The sequence below is a fragment of the Pseudochaenichthys georgianus genome, chromosome 20 (assembly GCF_902827115.2).
Source record: "Pseudochaenichthys georgianus chromosome 20, fPseGeo1.2, whole genome shotgun sequence".
In the NCBI taxonomy this organism is placed as follows: domain Eukaryota; kingdom Metazoa; phylum Chordata; class Actinopteri; order Perciformes; family Channichthyidae; genus Pseudochaenichthys; species Pseudochaenichthys georgianus.
In genome coordinates, this window is record NC_047522.1 from 18,989,755 (window position 1) to 19,006,336 (window position 16,582).

A 16,582-nucleotide genomic window follows, 5' to 3' on the forward strand; every position below is an offset into this window, starting at 1 on the left:
CTTCCTCCTGTTAGTAGTTAGCAGTCTACAAGCCCTATGCGAGATAACTGACCCTACTGATAACCCTACTGCTTTAAATAGACTTTCAACACTTATCTGAAAATACATATTTATAAGTCAAGAGCAGTTACCTTCAATATTTAATAACGACAAAATGTCGAAGTTCTGCTGGTAATGTTTACACTGTAGTAATGGCTTTCTCGCCATGCTGTTATCAAACTGTATGAAAGCATAGCGGAAACATTACTGCTGCTCAACTCACAAGTTCAAGCACGAAATGAGCATTGGCTGTGTGTTACCTAATGTATCTCTTAATTACCTATTTACACCTTTAATCCAGCATCAATTCAGAGTAATACAGCCTCAGTCTGCAGTTAGCATGAATGATGGAAATGGTACAGGGATATTAACACCAGGATTGTATTTATTTGAAATAATGAACGTTATATTTTTTGAGTGTGAAACGTACCCAGCACCCTCGGTAGAAATGCTGTCAAGATGTATTAAAGGCTCTGGAAGGAATGATAAGAGCATGAAGGCTGTTGCCGTAACAGTGAGTTTAGGGGGCAGAGAAGAGGAAACATGTTTTATGTCTACCTGTAATTACTGCTGCTGGAGATACATCTTGGTTCTTAATGCATTTGTTTGTTGGTTGTTTATTTTCTTATTTCTGCAGAGAACTAGCTAAAAGAACACAATGTTGCATCATGCATTCATTATGTTCCAGAACAGCTTAATAGAGGGACATATTGTATTTGTTTTGCAACAACTGCTTCATATTTCCATATGCACAATAATAGCCTCCATCTTTCGCATAGTTTGTGTAAAAGTATGCAAACATCAAGACAGCTGAAAGCCTATAGTATAGCAGATCAGAAAGACGCTGCCTTTAACACAACAACACATTTGCTAGTTCAATAAAAAACTGAAATGTAACTTTCATGGGTGTGAGACAAAACACGACAAAACATATACTGTGTTCACTTTTGAAAACGTCCAATTATTTACTTCTTCTACCAATAGAAGCATGCTACTCAGTTAATACAAGCTGAAGCTGGGGCTGACTCGAGTCCATGAAGTGCTTCAAAGTAAACTTTTCAAACGGTTTGATTATGATTATGATAATGTATAAGAGCAACTAGAGGTAATGAGCTGTCAAGTCTTTGTTAGCCTATTCAGATATCAAGACCAGACTGAAATTATAAATGTCACTTCAATAAGATGTTTATTTTATTGCATTCATTGGCAAGACTTGTGATGATCAAAGAGAGCCAAATACTGATCCCTGCTGCATTGTATTCTGATGCCAACACGGGGAGCAGTGGCTCAGTTGCTTTTTTCTCTGGGTTCAAGTGTCTGTCATGGAAATATGTTTTGTTAGCTTCCTCTTTATGAGCTGAACATTGGGAGTGATGTTCTGTAGGAATGGCCGAGGACGAGGTATCCCACAAGGAGTGCAGGGAAACCCTTTCATATGTCGATTAACTTCTTGTTTACGTCAAATCCCTTAAGATACCGACATGATTCAAAGAGTCATTTTACCCCGAGTCTTTCTCCCATTTGAAATGGAGCTTCATGCAGAACTGAACAGATCACCAGGACATTATTACAGGCATAAGACACTGTTCTTAACCCTTATGCAACACTAGTAACATCTGTGGCGATTATTTGAGTTCAATCGTTTTGGCTGGGATCAATTTCCTTTTTTGGAATTTCAACTTCAGCCCCTATAATAATAATATAATAAACTGTGTTTCCAAAATAGCCACTCTGGCCCTTAATTATACAAATGTCCATATGTAGCCACAATCAACCACATGTGTTGTGCCCAAAGCCATTACATTAACAGCATTTAATTCTATTATATCTTCAAAATTGCACCGTTTATTATTTCACCCCAGAGCCGTTTCTCATGTTTACTCTAATGGGCTATTTTCTGGATTCTATTATCAACATCAAAACTGTGGCTAATCAATGACATACCAAACATTTATATATCTGCCATTAAAGGTGGGGTAGGTAAGTTTGAGAAACCGGCTCGAGATCGCTAGAATTTGAAAATACACAACCGGAGAAAATCTGCCACTTCCTTACAGAGCCCCTCCTCCAACACACACGAACGCGCACACTAACAATCAGGGCACGAGATAAGTTTGTGCCCCGATGGAAGGCTGACAGGCAGGTAGGCCAGGTTGTACTTTTTACAGTATTACGGCTTCTACAGATGACATTTTGTTATGGATTTTTTGTCAAAGCACTTCAGATATTCATTGCTATCGGGATGTTAAGAGCATTCCATGGAATATAACAAAAAGTGTATCTCGAGCCGGTTTCTGAAACTTACCTACCCCACCTTTAAGTAAAAAAACTTACATTTAAAAAGGTTAACATTTTGAACATATATTCATATTTGGTAGTTGTGATTAGAGTACGTTTAAATATGTGTAGACTAAGTGAAAGTGGAAAACAATAGAAATGTATAATTCCTTGTCAGATTCTTGATGAGAAGATATTTGTAAGAGAGAGCAACTTCTTTTTAGAAAGATGCCCAGAGTTGAATGCTTTTAATGCTTCCTGCGCTGCATCCTACAGCAAGGCTTTGAACTGTGGCACTATAACATGTAAAAGCACCAGATAATGACTTCTTATTGACATATTAGTAAAACCTAATCTCACGAGGATCTTCATGTTTACAGCTACTGCATCATTTACGCTGAGGCTATGCAGGGAATTCAAATGAACACAAGCAGTGCACGAAGCGAGCTACCTGTGCAGAGCGAACACCGAGGATTAGTCCATGGCCTCAGGGTAATATCAATATGTTTTCAACAGTCCACAAGTATGTGTTTTGAATGCATACTAATGTGCTAAGCAGTTGTATTGCCTCAGGTTACTTTCAGACTTGTAGACAAAACAACCATCCATCAGATAATGCCAAATAATGACAGGTTCACTATGTATATTGCTGATTTTTAGAGGGTACGTAAAACGCTTAGGGCATGTAGAGTCGCAGGAACAAACAAAGGAGCTATTAAATATAATGCAGCACCATTTTCAATCTATTTAACATAATGTTTCTTATTGGTAGTATCTGAAAAGTCTGCAGTCTGAATATTAGGGAAATGGCCCAAAATGGGAAATGTGCAAAAAGAAAGAAAATATTGCATATGATGAAATTGAATGACAAAATGCATTACAAGTGCATCGTGACACATACCTAAGTAAACCAAAGTGTTAAGAAATAGATTCCAAATGAATGCTATAAAAATGCAAATATCGAAAAGTAAACATTATTTGGGGCAGAGATATGACATGCAGATTGGAGTTTTAGTTAGACAAACATTTCTCGGAGGTAGAAATAATCTCATTAGATTTACACCTCAAAGGACAAATCAAAGGCACCTCCGTTTTTATGCAGAAAACACATCCAACTGGTAAACCGAAATACAGGTAACTGATCAAAAGCTGAATGAATAAGCAAGCAATATCCAGGGCCTAGGAGTTCAAAACTTTTAATCTCAATCAGATCCGATCAGATTTTGAAATCCCATTTTTTGTGATCCTGGATCAGACAAGTCGGCCAAATGTTGTCCCTGGAGTTCAAAGCAATTCAGGATAGGATCAGTTTGATCCAGATTACGACTTTTCAAGATGACGAGATCCTGAATATCAGTGCTTTAATCCTACCGAGCGCCATCTAGTGGACATGAAAAATAATACAAGGAAGACAAAAGACCACATTGCAGAGACATCTATAATGTCTAGTAATTATATTTTTTTATTTGAAAGATGATGGACTTTTTTTTTGTTGAAGATATTTTTAATTTAATCTAAATTACATTTGTGATTGACAATCTTTGTTGTGATACTTTTATGAGCATACACATTTATGTCATCAACATTTGGTTGAAAACAAAATAGGCCACCACAAACGTGAGCAAAAATGGAAAAATAAAATGTATTTCCAATGAAGGCTAAAAATGGTGTATTATGTCAGTTAACAAACGTTGCCATATTATTTAAATTGAAACATATTTTAAAATAAATTGTACAGTACGTTTTGCTCTGGTAATCCACTGGAAATCCACCCCTCTGGTGGGATCAGGGTAATCCAGTTGTTTGGGATCAAACTGATCCCAATCCTGTGTTGTCGGTTTGAACTACCCGTTTTGAAGATTGGATCCAGATTAAAGCTTGGATTGGATTTCCTGATCTGATCGGATATCAAAGTGATCCTAATCCTATTTTTTGGTTTTGAACTCCCCAAAATCCAAATCTGATCAGATCAGATAGGGATTAAAAGTGTTGAACTCCTGGGCCCTGATGATTTCAGCTATGCAAAATATGGACCAACCCTAACCCTAATAACAAAAATGATTGCCTGAAAATAGTAGGCGTTACCAACTAAACAAATCCAAACTGATATGGTGACCAGCCTTTTTGGACATTTCTAGATACCAATCTGGCAAAGAAAAAACATGTTTAAAAAATATGACGTTTGCGAGAGCCAATTAGTTGACAAAGTGACATAGTTCCATTGGCCGCATGAAAGACCACTGAGCCTCTAAATATGTCTCATAATATTAACAGCCCCCTCTCTACCCCTTTGCTTCCGCAGTGTGTGATATTCCTACACAAAATGTAGATCTTCAATTATATTCAATGATGCACAACTAATAAGAGACAGGATGCCTATAAAGCCACTGAATACTTGTAATCATTTCTGCAGATGTAGGAGTTCAAGCGTCTCACCTAACAGGACTGTTCCTGCTGTCGGGGTCTCGAGCCATTACGGCACCCACCTCCGTGCCGCTCGGCGAGTTCTCGTACACGTCCATGATGTAATGATCTATGGAGAATATGGGCGCTTCGTCCACGTCCCCCACTGTGATTTTAAGGGTGGCGGTGTCTTTGAAGGAGCCGAGATAAGAAAAACGAGGATCCACATGTGTATTGGTCCCCTCGATGTGAAGAGTGTAGGTCTTCTTTCTCTCATAGTTCAGAGGCTGTCGGGGAGGGGGGGATACATTAGCACAGTACTAAGTAGATACACTTTATCGGGATGGAACTAGTGTAGAGAAGTGAATGCTAACTCATGGCTAACAGTATGTGTTTCTATTAGACAAATTGGACATCTTAGTGCCACGTGTTTTGACAAGAGATCCAATTATAGTGCATGCTTTTTTTTTAGCTGCATATAGAACCGTCATTAATGATTTGATTTAAGTTAAACAGTTCTTCAAAAGTCATTATAAAATATATTTTGGAATAGGATGTTTTTTTTTAATTAGAGCATTACCACCCCTATTATACTGTTTTTCATCAATATGTTATAGGGCTCAGATATGTACAAAACATGTCTCTGAAGTGTTTGGCTTGAGATCATGCATTGTAGCATCCCATAAACCCCTCTGTTTCAGCCCTGTTTCAAAAGTGGTGATTCTCTGTCTTTGACTTTAGATGAAAATAAGGAGCCCCTCCCCACGCCCCTCTGAGATATATTTGGTTAAAAATAACACAATGGTGCTCTAGGATGAGATTCAGGTGATAAGGTGTGTGGGGGGGGGGGGGGGGGGGGGGGGGTGTTACCTTGGTTGGTGATTGGCTAATGGTTACACAAGCCACAAAATCGTTATGACATCATAAAGTGGCCAAAATCTGATCAGCTCATTTTCAGACAGGTTTTTATATAAATGGATAAGGTCAAAAAGTGAGCGAATCTTTTTTCTGAAATGTTCAGATTCTCTTTACACACATGTTTAAGTATAAAATACATGAAGAAGTTGATTTTGCATAATAGGTGACCTTTAAAGTGCATTACTTCTATCAGCTGTTAGCACACTCTGCGGTCTCTGAAAGCACACATTTTAGTTTTGTAGACAGCCTACCTTTTTGAGGCTTATGATCCCCTCTCTCGTGTCCCTCTCCGTGGAGATGGAGAAAGTGTTGGCCCCTTCGGAGTTAATGATGCTGTACTTGATGTCTGCATTGATGCCAAGGTCCTCATCAGTGGCTTTGATCTTCCCCACCGGTTTTCCTACTTGAGCCGATTCAGGAACGTACAGCTGGTAATTTTCTGTGGATGAACATTCATGTGTGAAGAGACGGCAGAACACCCTAAACAGGACTTGACCTGCCCCGCATCGTTGTCTGAATGTTCTTCCAAAAAGGGCTACACTAAGCGACTTCATTCTGTCACTATCTGTCCCCGAGGAAATGTCATTAAACGTACTCTGCACAGTTCAATCGACATTAAATGCTTAACCAAGGTTCATAGCACTGCAATGGAGCAGATCAAACTCCGAGGCGGATGATTATTCAGATGAATTAGATGCTTTTAGATTAAATAGTTTCTAACTGCAGCAAGACGTAACAAAGGCAGAGCCCTGGGGGATTTGTCTTGATGAGACAACAAATCACAATTTAGTCATTACTTAAAATTATCATTAAAATGGAGATAATTCAGAATGCAAAACAGAAGCTTTTAATGAATGTTGGTCTCATACTGTTTAGCTAATTATGGAAACTTGTATTGCACTACTGACTCATAATAATGGAGTATAACAGCGAGGAATGTCAAAAAGGGCTGAAAGGAAAACCTTAATTAAAAATGCTTTGCTCGCTAAAACCTAAAGATTGATCTAAGGTTAATCATTGCATGTACAAAACAATATATAATTAAAAAAAAAAATCCACTGGAAATACAAGAAGTATTGATTTTTTTAGTCTTTCAAATGAAGAGTCCTTTACAGTTCATTAACTTGTCTTTAATATGTAATAATAGCATTGTCACATCCATTTGCTAAGCATCTCCACCAAGGAAACACAGTACAGTCTCCTTTTAGAAATGACTTGGTGTAATTTGACTGCCTCAGGCTTCTGTGGTGGAGGTCTGCTGCACAAGGCCAAACTGGCTGAGAACAAGCGGATACGATTTCCATGAACGACTTGGCTATTTAATTGAATATAAACTATGTATTCAGGTTAATCGGTCTACATAACCATTACATTGGTTATTTCCCCGAATGAGCCTTCTGGCACCACATGTCTTTCTCAGGGTCTTTAAATAGAGGCTCGGGTCAAACCCAGTGTAGCCTAATTATAATTCAATTAACTGTTGCTTTTTTGTTCTGTACAAATGTGAACTACAGTTTGTGTTTTGTTAGCTAAGCTGTTGTTTTTAAGTAAAGAAAAAGTATACCCACTTTGGGGGAACATTGGTGGGTTGTCGTTCACATCCGTCAGCGTGATGTTGATGGTGGTGGAGCCGGAGAGCCCCCCCACCTGGCCCGCCATGTCTTTGGCTTGGATAACGACGGTGTAGTGTTCTCTGGCTTCCCGGTCCATCTCAGATAAGGCCGTCCTGATGATGCCTGCATGGGGGAGAAAAACAAACCATTTGAGGTTAAATTTGGATCAGGTCTCTCATGGCAACGGACATTTTGCGAAAGACAATAACTACTTTGCAGACGACAGCGAGGAAAATACATATCCTGTAAATATATAGTTGGGTATTTTGAGAAACAAAAAGACAAACACAGATGGAAAAACCTTTTCTACAAGAAGCTCTGAGAGTGAAGATAACACTGTTACTGTTCTCAAGATGTTTCTGTTATTGTACTAATATATTACCCCTAAAACCTTTTTTCCGGTTATAGTCTTCTCTTACACACCACTTTCCTTTAAACACTAACACCATAAAAGTCTGCTTCTTGTTCCATCTTTTGTTATCCCACATTTCCATCGCCAAGGTTAGCCTTTCACCACTTTTCATTATATCTGAAATGACTATGCAACCTTGGATCGGGGCAGAATGTAACTTTCTAAGGCGCCCCCTCAATCACATTTATTACTACAATAACACAACCATGAACTTTCACAATGCTAACTGAGAGATATATTACTGCAGCTCTGGCCACGTCAGGGAAATGTACAGAAGTCAATTGCAACACAATAGCAAGCCAAATACTGCATTTTTCTCGTTTGGGTTATTTATTGAATGTAATAGCCGCAAGTCTTGCACATTTATTTGTCTGTATGTCTTTCTGTGACATGTTAACGTTGCTGTTCGTCTATATTTGTTTTTAGGGTGTGCTCGAGGGTTAATTCACCATCCAAGCTCCTGAAAACACAGCACCACATGGGCCTGATTTAATATGTTCTACCAGTTACATCAGTGTTCTGTGTAAATATCGTTTTTCCCCCGGGGATAAAACCCTGTGGCAACCATTGGACGTGTGTGTTTGTGAACTTGTGAACCCTGCAATAATACACAGACTGGCGGTGAGCGGTGAGACCTGGGAGGAAATGGAATGGTGTTGATCATGATGGTTTACATGGACTTCTGTCGCCTCATGTTGCGAGTGGAAATCACAACAGCAGGCGACGTTTGATAAAATAGCTTTGGAGAATGAAGCAAGGCATCAGTAACAGCACTATAGCCAGGTGAAAGCCCTCAGTTTGACTATTATTTACACCAAATTGGGTGTGGTTGTTTTCTTGCTCCACTCCCATTGGGTATTCTCAGGCCCATTCCCAAACCGCCCCCTACACCCTACCCCTACACCCTACCCCTCCGTTTGCGCGTTCACGCGGAGGGTCCGCCATATTGAGGGCTGTTCCAAAGCAACGAGTGTGGAGGGGGTGTGGGCTATCAAGCCCTCAAACAGCGAGTCTGCAGCGGTGCAGACTTGAGACCGGTCTCTACCTGACCGGAGTCACGCTGTGTGTGTCCGTCAGGAAACACGCTGTTTACAAGTAGTTCCAGCAAACATCCACTGATAAATTGCGATGTTAACAACCTCATGATAACCTCATATGTTTTTAACTTAGGATCATACCTGTGTTTAGTCTAGAAAAGGTAAATGTGTGCATTTTATTATAAAGTTGTGTATATTTACAGACCGTTGCAAAAACTAAGAAGCTTATAAACATCAGGTTTAAAACTAAAAGAGCTTTGAAACACAATGAAAGATGTTTGGAGTTTTATTTGAGTTATTCATTTAAACTTTTTGTCTAAGAGATGCTGCTTTGAAACCGTTGTTACATATAGTTATGGCATTTCCTGTTTCTGCCGGAGAGAGGGGAGGCCGTCCCAAAGCTTGCTGCTGTATTTACTCCCTCCATCTGACAGGAGGGAGCCTCGTTGAGCTGCGAGTGTGGCTACAGACGGAGTTCACTCCATCACGGAGGGGTAGGGTCGAGGGAGTGGTTTGGGATTGGGCCTAAATCTACTCCCGGGAAGTGAGATTATTTTACTAAAATTGGTGTTGACAAATGTTTGAGTACTTTGTCCTGGTTGGCAACAAATAAAAGTTTCTGTTAAAAGGCCACTCTTTCGTCAGTTGCGTCAAAGTCCTAAAAATGTTTGATACCACATAAGTGCTTCAAAACCCCATGCTGTGTTTGAAATAACATACTAGCATTCATAGTCAATTACTATGTGCTGCCAATTAAGTGTGATATTGTACCAGATGTTTAATTAACACTATACTCAAGGTAACTGATCATGTGACTGAGGGCAGATCTTCACTTTACAGTTATGTCAATGGTCTTTTAAGTTTCCTTAGTATAGATAACTTAGTATTGCATTTAAAATGTAATACTTTAATAGCTTGACTTTCACAACAAAATACATTTTGGAGCGACTAAATGGAGTTATATGATTTCCTTATTCCGCCAAGGAGGCAGCTAAAGGCTGTGCTTTTACAATACGTCAATTTCCACTTTCTTTCTTCCAGACTCTATAGACCGAAACTAATCCACTCGTCTAAGGCAGAATAATCATTCAAAGTGGGTCAAGGAGCAAAGCAGCCAACAGTATTAGGATCCAGGGGATCTTAGGTTACACATCATCCGTCACACTGAGCTGGGGCTCAGGTCCCATACACCTCTAATGGACCTGAACTCATCAGGAGAGAATCAAGAAAAATTGAAAATATATGACAAAGTAGCATGACAGACCAGAATTGAAAATATATTTAGGCATTATAGACGAAGAAGAGTTATGTGAGCAGAAGTTTTTGAACAGGGAGTCAGTGCACTGCTGAAAATTGTATTTGAGCGTTGACCTAATGTCAGACAATTTCTGATCACCAGAAGGTAACCTTTAAAAAATAAAGTTGACACAATGAAGCTTCTATGAATGGTCTGTGAATAGTTTCTGCCGCAGCGTCCACAGTGTTGTGAATAAACTCTAACCTATTGATTCCCCTTGCTCATATGTTTCTAGTGGATGATGCATCTAGACATTTTCATAACAAAGACAGAATCAGTTGACTGGTTCGAACTGAGTTTTTACATGTAAAATGTCAGTACACTGTGTGTAAATTCCCCTCTTGGATTTTTTTGAGATAAAGCAAAACATTATTTAGCCACTTCTTTGGAGGGTACTTTCAAGCATATTGTGAGGATTCAGTGTGTTAGATGTATCGACTCTGGCAGTGTCTCCTGCTCGTGTGATTTCATGTGTGTTAGTTCTGCCCATAAAAGAACAACCGTTAAGTGGGACCACACACACACACACACACACACACACACACACACACACACACACACACACACACACACACACACACACACACACACACACACACACACACACACACACACACACACACACACACACACACACACACACACACACACACACACACACACACACACACACACACACACACACACACACACACACACACACACACACACACACACACACACACACACACACACACACACACACACACACACACACACACACACACACACACACACACACACACACACTTTGACTGCCAGGTAGATCATTCCCTGGCACTATTTAACAATGTTTTATAACAGCTGCATTATTATGTTCAGGGTTGGGAGGTTTACTTTCAATGTTTTTAGTTACAATCACTGTATAGCTACCTTTCATCAAATGTAATGTAATCTAAGCATCACAATGTAAAAATAACTGATTACTTTCTGGTATTTATGGATTCTCTTTATTTCAAATGCAATGCAAAAAAAATACCAAAAAAGCAATAATTAGTGGTATTATTGGTGTTTTAGGACTTATGAATTGTCACAAGCATTTTGTTCTACATTTTTAAATGTATTGTAACATTGTAATTCTGCTAGTAATCCCACATTTTTAGAAACATAACAGTAAAGTCATTACATATTTTTTTTGTGACCTGATTACATAATACTGTTACATTAACCCATTACTACTCATTGTTAATGTTGTTCCAATGTATTAATTTAATTCTTCAATTTGAAAAATGTCTCGATTTAAAAGCAATCTTCGTGGTATTATATTAGAACTCTAGGTCTAGTTGAATGATTAGCCTTATGAAATAGGAGCATCCTGACCTGTGAGGTGGTGCTGAATCCTACTTTGGAACATCCAGCCTTTCAAATGCTAAGCAGACAGTGACACGCTGTTCTCAGTTTGAACTCTGCCCGAGTTGACGGGACTGATTAACACGCTGCCCTCTCCATTTGAAATGCCAGAACGACGAGTTTAACGCACGTAAATAAAATATACCAATATGTCATAGGGCATTCAAGACTGATGTTAGTAGTCATTACGTTCCCATAGAGACATTCTATTTCCGAAACTCAACATGTCATAAAATATTCCCAAGATCTCAACACGAGCAATCGAGCATTTCCATTTGCTATGCTGTTCTTTTAAAATGTCAGTTCTCAGCATGGAGCCACTGCGTTCCTTTCTTTCTAAACTAATCAAAGTGCTCGCAGCCACTTCCCTGTAATGATACAGGCTCTGCAAACTCTATTGGAAGTACTTTGTTATTAACTTGAGTCTTAGCATTACTTAACCTGGGGTCTTTGAAATATACAGACCTTGGCAAATGGCTACACCTTCCATCAAAACAACATCAAGACAGAGGATCTGACCTTTCAAGTCTCTTATTACCCCTGTACTCATAAAGGCGCATCGCTCCAGAGCAATATTTCACAGCAGTCCGTTTTAGGGACCAATGAGCACACACTAGAAGTATTAGTTTTTATTTGTTGGCTTTGGGAATTGTCTACACTGTTGTCTACTGCAGTCATCAAACAAACAAATGCTCTGCTGTTTCGGACAATTCAAAAACAAAGACAACAGGTTTAGGGTAAAGGTTTTGGGGGAAACCATTCACAGGTGCACATAAATGGATTTAAAATACAGAAATGGCCCCAAGGGTATTCTTTGGCGAGTATCTGAACGGTGTGTCAGTGCTTTGACACAGGATCAAACCCCTGAACTCCCTTTCCTGACCATTCCTCAGCCGTAATACCTCAGATAGTCTCGGCTAAATCTCTATAGAGCTCGTCAGTTAATTTAGAAAATAATTGAGAGAGAGCTGAGTTCCTTGAACCTGCACCCATTTGACAGAATAAGGTGGCTAGCCTCCTCCTCACCCTCCCCAGTCTATTAGAGTTGATACCATCACACTATCCGGCTCTTTGTCTGGCTGGAAACTTCTAAAGAAGGACAATCTCCTGGGCGAACAAAAAGGATTATAGGAGATTACTGAAGTGCTCTTCAATCTCTAGCTTCGGGAATCTTGGTTTTTGGCTCATCCAATAGGATGTTATCCCTGTGTGTCTGCACTTCTGTAGAAAAGGTAGATAACACCAACGAGAGCAGCTTTCCAATTCAAATAAATCATAAAAGTAGTCCTTTTTATTTGAAAAAAGATTGTTCTGTTTGGATCAAATATCCGACTGACAACAATTGGTTGTTCTCCTCAAGATTACATTGCCACAGTGTCAGCTTGTCCCTTGATTTAAGCAGAGGTAAGACTTAATCCATGAACGTCTTGATCTGTGTCAGCTCCTTCAAAACAACTCCCAAATCCCAGATCAGCAGAGAAATTAGGCCATTTAGAATGCAAGAGGGACCTCGGCAGTGTGGTGTGTCTTTGCATGTGTGTGTGCGAGCGAGTGCTGATAGGGTAGGGTTGGGGAACATATCGCCCATAACACTCAAGAGGAGCAACCTGACGTCTCTGTGTGTACAGTAAGTGACAGATGCACAGTAGCGATGTTAAAGGGAAATGGAAACACTTTTCAAACTGCTTTCCAATGCGACAATATTCCCGTTAGGAAATGTATTTATCTAGTCTATTTCCAATGTAAACGATCGAGATACGCACATTTATTTTTTTAAATACGCGCCTAATGACCTTGGGCGCTTCCATCGATCCGGGACTTTCCCAGTGACGTCACTGAGTGGGTACGGCTTCCTGGGCCAAAGCTCAATAACAAACAACATGGCGTGCAATGCACCAGTGGTTTCCAACAAAAGAAAACGGTCGTCGTCAGGAGCGTATTGTATTGCCCCAGGCTGCACACATGGTTTTTATACAAAGAAGGAAGAAGTACATTTCCATAGGCTGCCACTAAAGGATGAGAAGCTGCTCAAAGCATGGGTTATTTCCACGAAACGGTCCGATCCGCCGCTGACCCAGTACGCACCTGTGTGCAGCGAACACTTTACAAATGACGATTATGTCCACAAAATGATGTTTGATGAGTCTGGATGCCTGGTTCAATACAAAACATCGGATTTTAAGCCAGGATCTGTTCCCACAATATACTCATCGTATGCAGTCGGGAACACCGACCGTCCCAGCACGCCGGCCGCGCAAGACAATGACACCAGTGTCAACAAACGTGAAGTTGGAGCCACCAAACGAGCTGGTTCAGCTGCCGAGAGAGAGGTATATATTGCAGCACTACCAGATTACTAGCTCACACATGTATTTACTGACACAGTGTGACCTTATTCATTTATCAGGGGAAAAATATGTCGTATATGAAGTCAGCCTGTGGGGCTCAATGTGTCTGAAGTCAGCCCGTGGGGCTTTGTGTCTGAAGTCAGCCTGTGGGGCTTTGTGTCTGAAGTCAGCCCGTGGGGCTTTGTGTCTGAAGTCAGCCCGTGGGGCTCTGTGTCTGTGGTATACATGTATGAAGTCAGCCCGTGGAGCTCTGTGTCTGTGGTATATGAAGTCAGCCCGTGGAGCTCTGTGTCTGTGGTATATGAAGTCAGCCCGTGGAGCTCTGTGTCTGTGGTATATGAAGTCAGCCCGTGGAGCTCTGTGTCTGTGGTATATGAAGTCAGCCCGTGGAGCTCTTCTGTGGTATATGAAGTCGGACCATGGGGCTCAATGTGTCTGTGGTATATGAAGTCAGCCCATGGAGCTCTGTGTCTGTGGTATACATGTATGAAGTCGGCCCATGGGGCTCAATGTGTCTGTGGTATATGAAGTCAGCCCGTGGAGCTCTTCTGTGGTATATGAAGTCAGCCCATGGGGCTCAATGTGTCTGTGGTATATGAAGTCAGCCCGTGGAGCTCTGTGTCTGTGGTATACATGTATGAAGTCAGCCCGTGGAGCTCTTCTGTGGTATATGAAGTCAGCCCATGGGGCTCAATGTGTCTGTGGTATATGAAGTCAGCCCGTGGAGCTCTGTGTCTGTGGTATACATGTATGAAGTCAGCCCGTGGAGCTCTTCTGTGGTATATGAAGTCGGCCTGTTGGGCTCAATGTGTCTGTGGTATATGAAGTCGGCCCATAGGGCTCAATGTGTCTGTGGTGTATGAAGCTTAGTCAGCCCGTGGGGATCTATGTGCCTGTGGGATAGGAAGTCCGCCCATGGGGTTCTATATTCTATATTCCTCCATCGCTGCCATATCTGCCACGTTGTGTTGACTTCCGGTATGGATACCCAGAGCGAGGACCCACACAGTGACGTCACCATTTGGGACTCCCCTAATGGCAGCGGCCTGGTCCCGGAATTCCCCACCCGGCCGGCGGATAATTAATTTTCTTTTGGCGAGTAATATCATATATATTACGATCAATATCCATTGTAAAATGAATAAACTACTGGAATATTATAGCTGTAATGGTGTTTCCTTTCCCCTTTAAAGACAGGAGCAATACGATCCGACTATAAAAAGGATAAATGAAGAACATAGGATGTAGTTCTGATGAGATATGCGGAAGAGATTTGCAAATCTTGTAATCAAGTCAATCCGTTACAGAGAAGGCTCATTAGTTAGACATGACATGCTAACTGTAGTCTGGTACTCCATTCTTTTAAGGGCATGCTGGGAATAGCAGAGCTTTCCGAACCAGTCAAATGTACATGCAGGCAACATCCAGGTTCAGTTAGCTAGTCTAATATGCTGTTGTCCTTGTTCATCCGCTCTAGTTATTGACCAACATTACTGCATACGTGCAAAACATTAACAGAATCTAGCCTGTGAGCAAGTTCTGTCAACATTGAGCATCTTCGTAAAAATCAACACATGTTGAAAATATAAAGGAATAGTTAGAGATATTGGAAATTAAACATATTTATCTTTTGTGCAAATGCTGCGAGAAGATTCATACTATCTCTGATTTGTTTTCTTCGTGCTAGGCTAAGCTAGTTGCCTGCTAGCTTTTTATTTTAATTGTGTTATTAATATTCTCAACTTACTCTCTGCAACAAAACAATAAGGGACATTGTCCAAATGTTTTACCCAAATATTACAATCTATTTAGTTGATTATATTAATTATTCCAGTTCATTAGAGATTTGCTTTGTAAAATGCCGACGACATTAACTCCGGGTAGAAAGGGAGTGCAACACTTGTAACTGAATAACAAGTCTGAACATTGTATAACCCAGCCACAGACTGCACCATGTTATTTCACTGATTAGGCTCTTTACTCTTTCAATGTGTTATAAGCAGTGGCCTTCATGCGGTCGTGTGTAGTTAGAAGAAAAACCTGTGCTTCAATAGGAAACACCTCTGAATTACATTTCACTGGTTCATGGAACACTCTTATTTGAATCTGCACACATCTGCACATGGTGGCAAAGGTTTGCATGACATTTTTTAGTGTAATATGTGTGAATATTGTGTGGGATTGCCAGGTCAATTGGAATTATTATTATAGAAATGTATATCTATAACATAATCAATTCTTACACAATTACTCTATGGAATTGCACATAATATGGCTAGCAACAATCTTATCATTCAAATTTCAATCACACATACAACTTCGGAAACATTATTAGTGAAAAATAAAAAAGGCCATGTATAAACTATGATTTGTTTTCATCTTCCCACATTTCCCCCCTAGGCCTTCCATTATCAGTTGTATCAGTTATATGTCTGTGTTTACAAAGTCTGTGTCATAATCATTTGTTTCTGCAGCCAAGTACATCTAATCCTAAATTCATATCTCTCCCCGTATGCATGGTGCATGACACAAGCCTAGATGCATCAATTACAAGTTTACATCCATCATTGAGTCTTATTTCAAGCGGAGACTATGAGCTGAGTTAATTAGTCTGTTAAGAAATATGACCTCAGAGTTATTTTCAGCTATGGGCATGTCCGTCTTCGATAGGGTTGAAAATAGAAAATACAGAATGTCCACTCGGATTTGCCTCTGGTTTGGTTAAAGTATTTTAGAGAGATATGGTTTCTGGTGTGAGGCAAATAAACCTGGAAACCATCAGTTGTCCCAATGTGAAAACCAAATACCTTGGGCAATCGTCCAACCGTGATTCCTCTATATTTAAAGGG

At 40.2% G+C, this 16,582-nt stretch overlaps 1 protein-coding gene across 3 annotated transcripts in view; it reads right to left on the reverse strand.

Moving 5' to 3' along the window:
• Nucleotides 1-16,582, reverse strand: part of LOC117466064 (cadherin-18) — an 81,861-nt gene that overhangs the window by 25,233 nt on the left and 40,046 nt on the right. For all 3 annotated transcript variants that reach the window (XM_034109190.1, XM_034109187.1, XM_034109188.1), the window contains exons 5-7: nucleotides 7,206-7,373; nucleotides 5,889-6,076; nucleotides 4,753-5,006 (exon numbers count right to left, since the gene is read on the reverse strand). In XM_034109190.1, coding sequence (XP_033965081.1) covers nucleotides 4,753-5,006; nucleotides 5,889-6,076; nucleotides 7,206-7,373 — 610 coding nt within the window. The remainder of the gene's footprint in view (nucleotides 1-4,752; nucleotides 5,007-5,888; nucleotides 6,077-7,205; nucleotides 7,374-16,582) is intronic.